Raw genomic sequence first — 12,340 nt, forward strand, 5'->3', positions numbered from 1 at the left:
GTTTGTTTTTTTCCTCAGTGGCAGCCAAGTAGTTTTCGTTCGCTGAAATCTCACTAGATGGCGGTCTCTAAACCCCAATCCTTTGAAACTCCGACGAGCTACGTTTCAGAATGCACTACAACAGGGGTAGTCAACCTGCGGTCCTCCAGATGTCCATGGACTACAATTCCCATGAGCCCCTGCCAGCATTTGCTGGCAGGGGCTCATGGGAATTGTAGTCCATGGACATCTGGAGGACCGCAGGTTGACTACCCCTGCACTACAACTCCCAGCATGCAGTAAAAAGAAAAAAAAAACAGATGCATTTTTTCTCCAGGGCAAAGGTTTCAAAAGCAGCAGCTGGCGAAGTGCTGGAGGCGAGTATTTTCTTTCGCTTAGCAATCACGTCTGTCTCCTTGGAGGTCCCTGGGAATGCGGGCCCTTGGCGCGTGAGAATGCGCTCCCCTCCCCAGCCTCGCGGCGCCCCCTCCTTCCCGCTGCGGCCGGAGCTCCCAAGAGCCCCGTGCTGGCCCCGTCCGCGCTCGCCATTTCCCCCGCCGCTCGTCCGCCCTAAGGCTGGCCTGACTGTAATTGAGACCCCGCTCGCGGGTTAGAAGAACAAAGATCCCGCTGGGTAGCCGGGCTGGTCGGAAGCGGCAGCACAAATGTAGAGTCCGGGGGCGCCTTTCAGACCACAAACTCATACCTTTCAGACCAACCGAGTTCTAGTCAAGGTAGGAGCTTTCATCTGCACGCGCACTTCCTCAGACACCATGTGGTTTTTCATTATTGCTCTGTGTGAATTTACTTTTACACTTTGAACTAGAACAGTGGTTCTCAACCTTCCTAATGCCGCGACCCTTTAATGCAGTTACTCCTGTTGTGGTGACCCCCAAACATAAAATGATTCAAGTGGCGTGAAGATCCATTATTCATGAATGTATATAAATTGGTTTTTTCCCCCGGGGTTTCTCAGCTGCCTCTTACTGGATACACACTTTTCTTGGATGTTTTAGGATGCTTTGGACCAGGGGTAGTCAAACTGCGGCCCTCCAGATGTCCATGGACCACAATTCCCAGAAGCCCCTGCCAGCATGCTGGCAGGGGCTTCTGGGAATTGTGGTCCATGGACATCTGGAGGGCCGCAGTTTGACTACCCCTGCTTTGGACTGATCCTGCGTTGAGCAGGGGGTTGGACTAGGTGGCCTGTATGGCCCCTTCCAACTCTATGATTCTATGATTCCTATCCCACTATGCCGATCTCGCTCTTTTCCGCTGCTCCAGACAGACGGAATGCTCTGTCTCGATCTACCCCACAGAGCTGTTGTGTGCATGCTCCCCCTGGCCAAGCTGCGACCCCTGTGAAAGGGTCGTTAAAAAAAACCCAGGTTGAGAACCACTGGCCAGAAGTATAAACTGATGACTTCCATATTCTGTGACACTGTATCTGAGGAAGGGCACATGTACATGAAAGCTCATACCTTGACTAGAACTTGGCTGGTCTGAAAGGTGTCCCTGGACTCTAGAAGAAAATTGGAGACCAGGGGCACCTTTCAGGCCAACCAAGTTTTATTCAAGGTATTAACTTCTGTGCGCACACATCCTTCCTCAGATAAAGAAATGCCTATCACTTATCCTGTGTCCTAGAGATTCCAGCTTCCAGGAGGGACCTGGAGATCTTCCGGTTTTACAGCTCATCTCCAGACTGTAAAGAGCTGTTCCCCTGGAGAAAATGGCTGCTTTGGAAGGTGGACTCTATGGCACTGTATACCCCTGAGGTCCCTAGCCTCCTCAGCCTCATGGACAGATGCAACTGAGTAGCAGCATTCCCTGCCAGACTGGTGCTGGAGGACATCTGCAAGTCAGCAACTTGGTCCATTCCTTCTATGTCCATCAAGTACTACTCAGTGGATGTGGACTCTAGAAGTGCAATTGCAGTGAGAGCCTAAAGCCAGAAGCTGTGTTGCAAAGGATTTTCAATTGATCAGCCCACACCCCTTTCCTAGGGTAGGTGAGTTTGCTATTCTCCCATGTGGGACTGCACTGAAGTCACAACGATGAAAAATGGGGTGGCACTTCCCTCTAACCATTGTTCATCAAGTGGCCTTCTGTGCAGACACACATCCCTCCCTCCTTTCCCCACTGTTGTTTCAAACGTACAGGGGCCTCCTCACAGCAGCAAAGGCAACTGAGAGGAGAAGTGCTCATCCCGCCTCTGTCACATGACCCTTTGGACAGGAAAAAGGATCCATGGAGACAGCTTCTAAAAGAAATATTGGAAGCTCTGCTTCAGGTTTGGCCTGCAATCATGCAGCCCATGCAGTATTGCACATGAACAAGGATTACAGGTAAGTCTAACTCTTTTTTTCTTTCCACAGGTTTTACCATGGGACGGCTTGATGGAAAGGTTATAGTACTCTCTGCTGCAGCTCAAGGGATTGGCCGAGCAGCTGCCATTGTGAGTCTGGAAATATTTGTTGGGTTTCCAATATGGCTATGCGACTGTTTCCATAACTGGAAGCCACGGGCATCTTATGCTTTATGATGTGCTGTGGGAGGGGACTGGCCACCAGGTGAAACATCCCACATCAGAACAATGGGAAATGCTCCAAAAGGTACAAGCCTCGGATATGTTTTGGACTCTATGGCCACTGAGATCCTTCCCCTGTCCAAACCTGCCCTCCTCAGGTACCATTCCCTCAGTTAGTAACCCTACTTTTAACTGGCTCTGTCATATGTAAGACTCGTGCATTTGGGATAACTGCGAGCCTGACTCACCTCCCATCCGCACGCCACAAGATGGTTTCCTTGGTTCATTATAATCAACAGACAGAGGAGCACTTTTCTCTTCAATGTCAGCTGAACAATAGTCTGTTTAAACACCGTGTAGATCTTATCCAACAGAAGGTACTAATACTAAACAAGCAGAACATCCCAGCTTTAGTCAGTGACTGTGATTCATGGGCTGGAAATTATCATAGAGTGCTACTTCTGTGTAGATGGCCAGTGGTCTAAATAAGTTAAATGCGTCCTGCATAGTGCAGGGGTAGATTCAATTGAGTAGCTTTGTTGGTCTGAAGCAGCACAATAAATTCAGAGTCCAGTAACACCTTTAAGACCAACAAAGATTTATCTTTGTTGGTCTTAAAGGTGCTACTGGACTCTGATGTTATAGTGCAGGGGGTTGGACTAGATTACCAAGGAGGTCCCTTACAACTCTATGGCCCTGTGATTCTAAATCCTTCCTTGGTCCTTTGGCCAACCACCTCCAAGATCTGAATGGCAAGCAGGAACAGCCTGTTACTCATTCCCTCTAAATGTTAACAGTGGGCTATTTTGCTTTCAAGGCCTTTTCTAAGGAAGGAGCCCAGGTCATTGCTACAGATGTCAATGAGGCCAAACTTCGAGAACTAGAAGCATTTCCAGGTATATCTCTCTTTATTTGGAACCCTGTGTGTCCTCAGTTCATGTTGAAACGTCTTGTCTGCAGTTCTGCACTTGGCTAAAAATTCAGTCCTGGGCTCATTTTTGTAAGCATCACAGTGATATTTTCAAATAAACCTGTGCTAGATTGACCTGTAAAATACTGACTGTCACCTGCATTTTCCAGGTATAATAGCTTGACAGCTGTTATTCATCTGTGAGCATTTGGGTGGGGACAGTTATAACCCTGAACAGCGACAATGCATGTCTGGCACAGGGAAATTATTCCTAGCGATTCAGAGGTGCCCAGTGATCCCTGTGACATTGTTCCGTAATTGCTGGAATGGGAAGTGCTGAAGCATGACTGACTAATCGGAAAGCAAGCCACAAATATGGAGTTGTCATAATCCCTTTGTGTACTCCCAGTGGATGGTGCTGTTGAATCCAGAGGACAACATGAAACATCTATTGCTGGTCATGGGGGAAGAGTGCTGTTCTTCCCTGATCATAGTAGCTAAGGGCATTTGGGCTAGTAGCGATGAGCATGGTGACTGACACATGGACAGTGGTTTATGGATATTCAGCACACTGCCAGTGATGCACACCAAAAGTATTCCATTGAATGGACACCAAGGATGTCTAGATGAGCCTAAAGCCAGAAGAGATGGGGGAGCAGTCTATGCCATAAATCTGGTCCCAGTTTTTCTTGTCCCTTTGATACATTTTTTACAGCATGACTCAGCAAAACAGTATCATGTATTACCAATGATGACCTTGGAGTATGGACAGTCCTGAGGCATGTACATGTTTATCAAGAGGCTATTTTAAGGTACCAGCTATTGCTTACAAAGCCCTACATGGCCTTGGTCCCTCATATCTCTCATATCTCATATCTGCAGGACCACCTCTCCCTCAGTGCTCCCATGAGCAGGGCCTTCTGCAGGAATTATAGCTTCTAATGCCCTCTTTGTTACAGGCTGGTGCTTGACTCTTAGTTGGCTTGAGTTGTGTGAGGTGATGGCCATCAGACCCCTCCCAAAAGAATATTCTTCTTGTTCATGTTTGTTAGCAGCTCTTTTCTCTCACCGGTAGATGCCTGGCTCATCTAGCATTCGGGATAGTTTGATTAATGATTTCTTGACTCGTAGCCAGTAATTCAGGATATAAAATGGTTAGCTTTACTTATGCATCTTGTCTCGAGGTCTGGCTAAGTTTTGCTCTGTGTATGTGCGTTGGAGACATAGGAGATGGGAGCTTAGCCTGCTATTTCTGTAAATGTGATCATTGCTTGTTAAAATTTCCTTTTACGTAAGCTAGGACCATTTCCTTGAGATTTCTGTCAACCTTGGTGCTGGACAGAACCCCAAACAGGGAGCCAACCTGCAAATTGATAAGATCAGCAACTACCAATACACGTGCATTCTCTGTTTTGGCCCTTCTTGGGGAAAGGTTGAAGAGATCAGGAGGGCCCGGTCTCCTGTATTTTTGCAAGCTATGTCAAACTGAATTATTTAAGAGTGGTTTTGCATATGAAACAGGGCTGCACTCTTAACCAATATGGTTCAGAAAGAAGCTTGAGGTAAGAGGGATTGGAGTCTGTACCATTGTATATAGTTTGTATGGTAAGAACGTTCCTAGAATATAATTTTCATAATGTTTGCTTTTGTTTAATATTTCATCCTGTGTTTCACCTCTGGCTGGTTTCCAGATTTCTGCAAGTCAAAATCTTATTGCATTGTCTACTAGACATCACAAGCATCTAGTAGTTGGGTTGACATTCTGGATAAGCCACCTTGAGTCCCACTGAGAAAAGTGGACTATCAACCATTCGCTTTGTGTACAATGTAATTGGTGGTTGAAATGATTGCAGGTTTACACCCTGATTCCTGAAGGACAGTCAAAGGCAAAAGTTGTGCATTTTCTCTGGGGACACATGTGCCCTCCAACCAGGGTTGCCAGCCCTGGACTGGGAAATGCCTAGAGACTTTGGGTGTGGAGCCAGGGAGTGGGCAGTATTTGTGGCGGGGAGGGACCTCAGGGGAGTATAATGCTATGGAGTCCATCCTCCCAAATAGTTATTTTCTCCAGGGGAACTGATCCCTTTAGTCTGGAGAAGAGCTGTAAAACCGGTGGACTGGCATCCCTGCTTCCAACTGGGACGGAAGAGGAAATGAACAAAGCCCCCCTCTGCATTTTTTGTTTATGCTGGAACTGCAAAGAGAGGATACGTGAGTGTCTTGTGCTTAGTCTTAGCCAGTTTGGTGTAGTGGTTAGGAGTGCGGACTTCTAATCTGGCATGCCGGGTTCGATTCTGCGCTCCCCCACATGCAACCAGCTGGGTGACCTTGGGCTCGTCACGGCACTGATAAAGCTGTTCTGACCGAGCAGTGATATCAGGGCTCTCTCAGCCTCACCCACCCCACAGGGTGTCTGTTGTGGGGAGAGGAATGGGAAGGCGACTGTAAGCCGCTTTGAGCCTCCTTCGGGTAGGGAAAAAGCGGCATATAAGAACCAACTCTTCTTCTTCTTCTTCTTCTTTGCAACCCATCCTCTGCCCCTGGCCCTTGACTCTGATGAGTAGGCTAGCCTGAATTGTGAATCACAGCCCAGTAAAAGCAGCATAATGTGCATATTTGCCACTTGTGATGTGCCAGCTAATCTTTCCTGATCAGGACAGTCTAACATCTAAAATCACGCCATATGTGTTGTTTAATATCTCTTGTAGGCATTCAAGTTCGGGTGCTGGATGTCACCAACAAAGGGCAAATTGAAAATCTGGCCAAGGAAGTGAAAAAAATCGATGTTCTCTGTAATGTTGCAGGGTAATGTGGTCCGTGATGCTTTAATCCTTCTGTCCTTGCGGGTTTAGCTTCTGGTTTCAACAGAAATGTTAGAAATGTCTTAGCCACTCAGCATCAATAATCCTGCAACATCTGGTAGACCCAGAAGTAACATGGGATAGCTCTAGGAATTGCCAGATGCTCTATGGTTTCACCTAGTTTCCTGGAGCAATTCCTAGAGCTACCCATTGTTTTACTGACATTATGCTCCCTTCCGCAGATAGGGCCCAGAAAACCCTAGCTGCAGAAGAGAATAAAAATGAAAGTATATGGCTTAAATTGTTCTCCCCCCTCCACCAACCCCGAACTTTGAAGACTGAATACCTGACCTTTCTGTGTGTTGCCAGAGAAACTTCTTAGCCTCCTTACTGAACCCAGATTCTTTGCTACGCTGACTGTTGAAAGCAACTGTTTACACAAACAGGGATGTGAATGCCTATCCTTGAGGGGATGCCTATATGTATAATTGCTGCAGGAGATGGAGGACTGGAGTATGTGTGACTATGCCCTGGAAGCTAGCGTGAGCCCACTTTGGATCAGACTGAAAAGCCCAGGATCCCAAAGTTAATACAATAACCTGCCCCATCTCTCTTGAATCCCAGGTATGTGCATCATGGAACCATCTTGGATTGTGAGGAAAAGGACTGGGACATTACAATGACGGTCAATGTTCGTAGCATGTATCTGATGATCAAGGCATTCCTTCCTAAGGTAAGGCCACCCTACCTTCCTCTCCAGTTTATTTTTTCTAAGTATTTTCCACTTGTCACCTCCCCTGCAGATTCCTGAGGTGGCTCATATCACACTTGGTATTGTGTACAAATTAAACAGACCAACTACAAAATCAAATACCTGAGGAAATTAGTGGGCTGGATTCACCCGTAATCCTGACACAAGGAGCTGATGGAAGGGATCTTTCCCTACCTTCCCTTTCCCCAAGGGGCCTGTCATTGGTCATGCAACTGCTATCTATGGATTGGCCGTTCCTCATGTGCAAAATACTTGCAGTGACAAGTAAAATCACTTCCTCTCTTCTGTCCCTTGTAGCTGTGGAAGAGAGGAGAAAAAGGCTATTTTCCTTTATGCTCTTCAACTGCAGCACCCCGGTCCTACAATTCCTTTTGGTTATAAAGCTCTGCTGATCACTGAAGAATTTCAGAACAAATTACGGATTGTTTGAGGAAGGGGAAGATGGAGGAAGATATGCTCAGCCAACATTACACGCGAACTCTTCCAGTAGATCCTACCCATCACTTGTCCCTGAAAGCTTAACAAACCCCGCACCAGGAAAAGGACTGCTAAATGGGGAGCATGCCAGAATTAGGGGCCATAACTGAAGAGGCCTAGTCTCTTATAGGTTTTTAGTCTGACCAATGGATATAAATGGATTAAGGCCTCAGAAGGCTGACTTAATTGAGGAACAGGTGTGTACCTCCCTAGTTCCAAGCCATTTAGGAGTTAAAGGTAATACCCAGCACTTTAAACTCAACTTGGAAATGAATGGCAGCCTGTGCATACTAACCTACTTTCAGATATCCACCTTATCTGGGCTCATAGTGCTCTTCAGTTCTAAACTAGGCAGCACCACTAAACACTTGGTTGCTGATACAGGGACTTATGAGATAAGACAATTGGTCTTATCCTTTTATACGTCAAGTATATATTTACCTGGCAGTGCTGTTCATGTACCAAGAGTCTATGTGAAACGACCTTCTCTCTCTTTAATCCACATTCATGACAAAAGTGGTACATTCTATCTTAAAACAAGATACCCTTGTCTTAATGGTACAATATGTGCGGTGGCATGTTTTACAGATGCTTGATCAGAAATCGGGTAATATTATCAACATGTCTTCTGTGGCATCCAGCATCAAAGGTCAGTCTAATATTTGTGAGTAAATATCCAATATCATCACAGCTTGGAAGCTAAGCAGGGCTGGCCACTGTTAGTACTTGGAGGGGAGACCCCCAAGGAAGACGGGGTGGGGTTGCTACAGAGAGGGAGGCAATGGGAAACCACCTCTGCTCTATCGCTTGCCTTGGGCATTTTGTGGTCCTGGGGTTGCCTTGAGTTGGCTGTCACTTGACTGCATACAATTCTTACTACTGTTCATCCTTGTAGAAGGTGGCTGCTGATTATTCTGGGGCTATGGCCAAATTATCATCCCAGGGCCAGGGAAGAGATTCTCTGATCATGGGAATGGTGATGATTCTCAATCTAGACACAGCAGATATAGATATCACCTTCCTGATATATACTCACAGCACAAAAGATGTCTGTTGTTACTCCACAAGGCATGGTGGTGTTCGTGGTGTTTTTCAATTTTAGAAGAGTTAGAATCATAGAGATGGAAGGGGCCATGCAGGCCATCTAGTCCAACCCCCTGTTCAATGCAAGATCAGCCTATAGCATGCGGGATAAGTATCTGTCCAGCCCCTGCTTGAAGACCACCAGCAAAGGGGAGCTCACCACCTCCTTAGGCAGTTCTCTGTGAACTTGGTCCTCCAGGCCAACTAAGTTTTGGTGGGCGGAGTGCCTTCTTAGTACTAAACTACATATTACATTCTGTTCACTTGCTGTGATCCTGGCCTCTCTTAGGAGTTCCCAATCGGTGCGTCTACAGCACCTCGAAGGCTGCAGTCATTGGCCTCACCAAGTCTGTCGCGGCTGACTTCGTTGATCAAGGCATCAGGTGCAATTGTATTTGTCCTGGTAAGAGTGGTTTGTTCTGCCCTTGGATAGACTGCCAAACTCACAGCTCTGCTGGTCAAGAATGAAGGACATACAGCTTGTTTGTTTCAGTCATGTAGGGGGCAGGACCAGGAACCCCATATCCTGAGGCAGTGGCCTGTTCTGGGTAGGTTGGGAGGGGGGTATTATGCCACCAATCTTATGCTTTTGTTTTGTGTGAGGGAGATGGGATTTTAATGGGATTTGTATGTTTATTTGTAACCCAGAACGAGTCTTTGGGCAGCGGGCTAAAAATTTATTAATAAATAAATATATGGTAATTGCAGTCCATGGATATCTGGGAAGCCACAGTTTGGCCCCCCTTGCCCTAAAGGCCCCCCATAAGTTGGCTGTCACTTCCTGGGACTTTCCACCTCTCTATTGTCCTTGGTGTGTTTCCTTTATGGAGATGGTAACAAACACCACCCCTCCCCCTAGTTAACACAGACACACAACCTGGTTATCCATATAATTAAATCTTAATTTATTCATAAGTTCATTCCTGCATTAACAATCATCATACACTTAGAATCAAAAAATCAGAATCATAGAGTTGGGAGGGATCTCCAAGGCTCATCTAGCCCAACCCCCTGCAGAATGCAGAAAATTCACACCTTACACCTTGCTCTTCATCCAAAGAATGCAGAGAAGCTTAAATATATATCCCAGGCAACCCCATACTCCAGGCTGCTTATAGCACCAAATCTCCAAGTAACAGAACACCTTTTGCCTCTCTTTAAGACTGGAAGCAGGACTTAAAGGTCCATTAGGCCCTCTCCCTCTCTCTTGCAAAGGGGACAAGATCTGCCATGCCTTAACATTCTTAAGGGTCAGCCAACATAGTCCCCATCTGTTCAGCTCATCATCACTAAGAATGCTTATGGGAAATGAGCTAGATTCAACCCCTCTGAAACTATCTCTTTGGAAAATGAACTCAGGAGGATACATTCGAGGACTTGTTCAGCTGAGCGTCATTCATGTCACAGACAACCACGGTACTAAAAAGGACACTTTTCCAGGCGATGTTTTGCATTTGAAGATCAGCTGTGCTGCCTTTCAGACTGGGGATTTGTGATCAGTACTGGTGTTTGTATGTTTTCCCAGGGACTGTTGACACTCCTTCTTTACGCGAGAGAATCCAAGCCAGGCCTAATCCTGAACAGGTGAGCAATCCATTTAATTATTGCTGTCAAGTACGCACTAAGGGAACCTAGTTCTTGGAGGGCTGCCGCAAACCTTGTTTGTTTTGACCTCCCCAGACTGCAGATCATAATCCATTCGCTGTGCTGACAAAACTGAATGTCCTTGAAAAAAAAAACAATCCAAAAACCACCACCTTTTCCAGAGAATGTGTTCACTGAGGTCACATTCCCATCCATTGACAAGAAGAGAGTCCTTTGGCCACTGGGAACTGCTGTTTACAATGATAGCCCCTTCTGGTGTTTTTTTGTTCGCGGACATGGCCCTTATGACCCCTGGCTCCTTCACTTTCAAGATCACAGGTTGCATTTAATATGTGTGTTTCTGAAAGGTATCTTGAGGGTGACATTGACATTTCGGTGGCACCATAGACTGATGCCACAGCCATAATGAGAAGCAGCTGCTCTGGGGTTGCACTTAAAAGCTAGAAGCACTTAAACAGGGAATGTGGTTTTTTCCATCTCCAGGCACTGAAGGACATGGTGGCCCGGCAAAAGATGGGCCGGCTTGCTACAGCCGATGAAGTAGCCCACCTCTTTGTCTATCTGGCTTCTGATGAAGTAAGTTTGGGGGGTCGACACCAAAGCATTGCAGCAAGCTGTCTGGAATGGTGCCTGTTAAGCACTAGCTCCAGTTGGTTACTGCCACTTAAATATATAGAATCATAGAATCATAGAGTTGGAAGGGACCTCCTTGATCATCTAGTCCAGGGGTAGTCAAACTGCGGCCCTCCACATGTCCATGGACTACAATTCCCAGGAGCCCCTGCCAGCGAATGCTGGCAGGGGCTCGTGGGAATTGTAGTCCATGGACATCTGGAGGGCCGCAGTTTGACTACCCCTGATCTAGTCCAACCCCCTGCACTATGCTGGACACTCACAACCCTATTGCTCATCCGCTATAACCTGCCACCCCCTTGAGCCTTTACAGAAGGTGTGTATATTGTAACTTTTTCATTCCCTTTCACAATCCATCATCGAGATCAGCTAATCAAGTTTCATATGATTAACTTCTGCAAGTTCTGGTCCTGATTCATACTACATTTAGGTGTTTACACTCCACTGTTCTTCTTAGCGGGATCTCGAAACAGCTCACAATACAGTTCTTCTCTGTTTTACTTGGCACGTTATCAATTCAATTCTAACATCTCTGTTCCTTTTTTTTTTTTCCCAGTCAGCCTATATGACTGGCAACGAATGCATCATTGATGGCGGCTGGAACCTGTGACTTACTTTTCTGACGGTTCTTTTTGCAAACTGCCCTTTGGAGAACAGGAAAAAACTAATGCTCACACTCTAGGAGACGTCTCAGTGCTGCTGGCACCCTTAATGACTAAAAATGATCGATTCCCCTCCCCCCCGGGTTTGTCAGTTATCTGGTAGGTGACAAGCCTTATTTTCCACTCTTCTTGCACTATACGAGCCTGTTTGTTTCTTTGTTGGAAGCTGCCTGTAGCTGCCTGAGCCTTTTTAGATACTGGGGTTTGAACCTGAGACTTTATATATGCAAAGAAGAGGCTGTTCCCCTGAGCCACAGCCCCTGACACTTCTCTATCTGCCCTTTTGTTGCCAAGATATCACATTTCCCTCATCCATTGCTATGCAGAGTGCAGTGGGTGCAATTGATTGTGCACAAACCAAGTCTTTCCCCAACGTAACTGCACTGTGAGGTGTGTGGGGATGAGGGTGTTTTGTCTTCACTGCAGAATCACATTCTTGGCTTTTAACAGTAGTGAATAAGCAGTAAGACACCCTTATTCATGCATAAACCAAGCACATGAATGACTCACCACTTAGCTTTTTGGTGCCTGCGTTTTGTTCATTAGAAAACATCGGGACTCTGATTCCCACACTGATGCTTGCATCTAATCTAACTTAACTATAAAAGAAAAAGAGGGCCACAAAGAGCACACTTATCTCTGAATATTCAATCAGCCATGTTAAATTGAGGCAGTCTGATCATGTATTTTTTTAAAGCCCTACATTGCTTTTCTTGAGTACTTGTAGAACAAATAAAATGTTTTCTCCAATACTGTGTATGCGTGCAATTGTGCACAAATTTCAGTAAGAGTTCTGTAAGATACAGTAATGTTTCTGCATAATTTATACAAATCGCTGAATGAAGTTAAACAAGCATGTTTTCTTTTTAGAAGTGTGTGCAACTTGGG

At 46.0% G+C, this 12,340-nt stretch overlaps 1 protein-coding gene across 3 annotated transcripts; it reads left to right on the forward strand.

Moving 5' to 3' along the window:
• Positions 1 to 251: 251 nt before the first annotated feature.
• BDH2 (3-hydroxybutyrate dehydrogenase 2) lies at positions 252 to 12,202 on the forward strand. 3 transcript variants are annotated; one of them, XM_077300751.1, is made up of 10 exons: positions 252 to 356; positions 2,358 to 2,437; positions 3,327 to 3,405; positions 6,128 to 6,224; positions 6,845 to 6,953; positions 8,058 to 8,118; positions 8,842 to 8,955; positions 10,078 to 10,136; positions 10,641 to 10,733; positions 11,347 to 12,202. In XM_077300751.1, the coding sequence occupies exons 2-10, from the start codon at positions 2,366 to 2,368 to the stop codon at positions 11,398 to 11,400; spliced, it is 738 nt and encodes a 245-aa protein (XP_077156866.1). In that variant the 5' UTR covers positions 252 to 356; positions 2,358 to 2,365; the 3' UTR covers positions 11,401 to 12,202. The 3 variants fall into 3 exon arrangements, with proteins under 3 accessions (XP_077156866.1, XP_077156867.1, XP_077156868.1); XM_077300752.1 differs by lacking the exon at positions 252 to 356 and adding an exon at positions 387 to 713; XM_077300753.1 differs by lacking the exon at positions 252 to 356 and adding an exon at positions 1,653 to 1,986.
• Positions 12,203 to 12,340: the final 138 nt, after the last annotated feature.

This window comes from Paroedura picta, chromosome 10, assembly GCF_049243985.1.
Source record: "Paroedura picta isolate Pp20150507F chromosome 10, Ppicta_v3.0, whole genome shotgun sequence".
NCBI classification, from domain to species: domain Eukaryota; kingdom Metazoa; phylum Chordata; class Lepidosauria; order Squamata; family Gekkonidae; genus Paroedura; species Paroedura picta.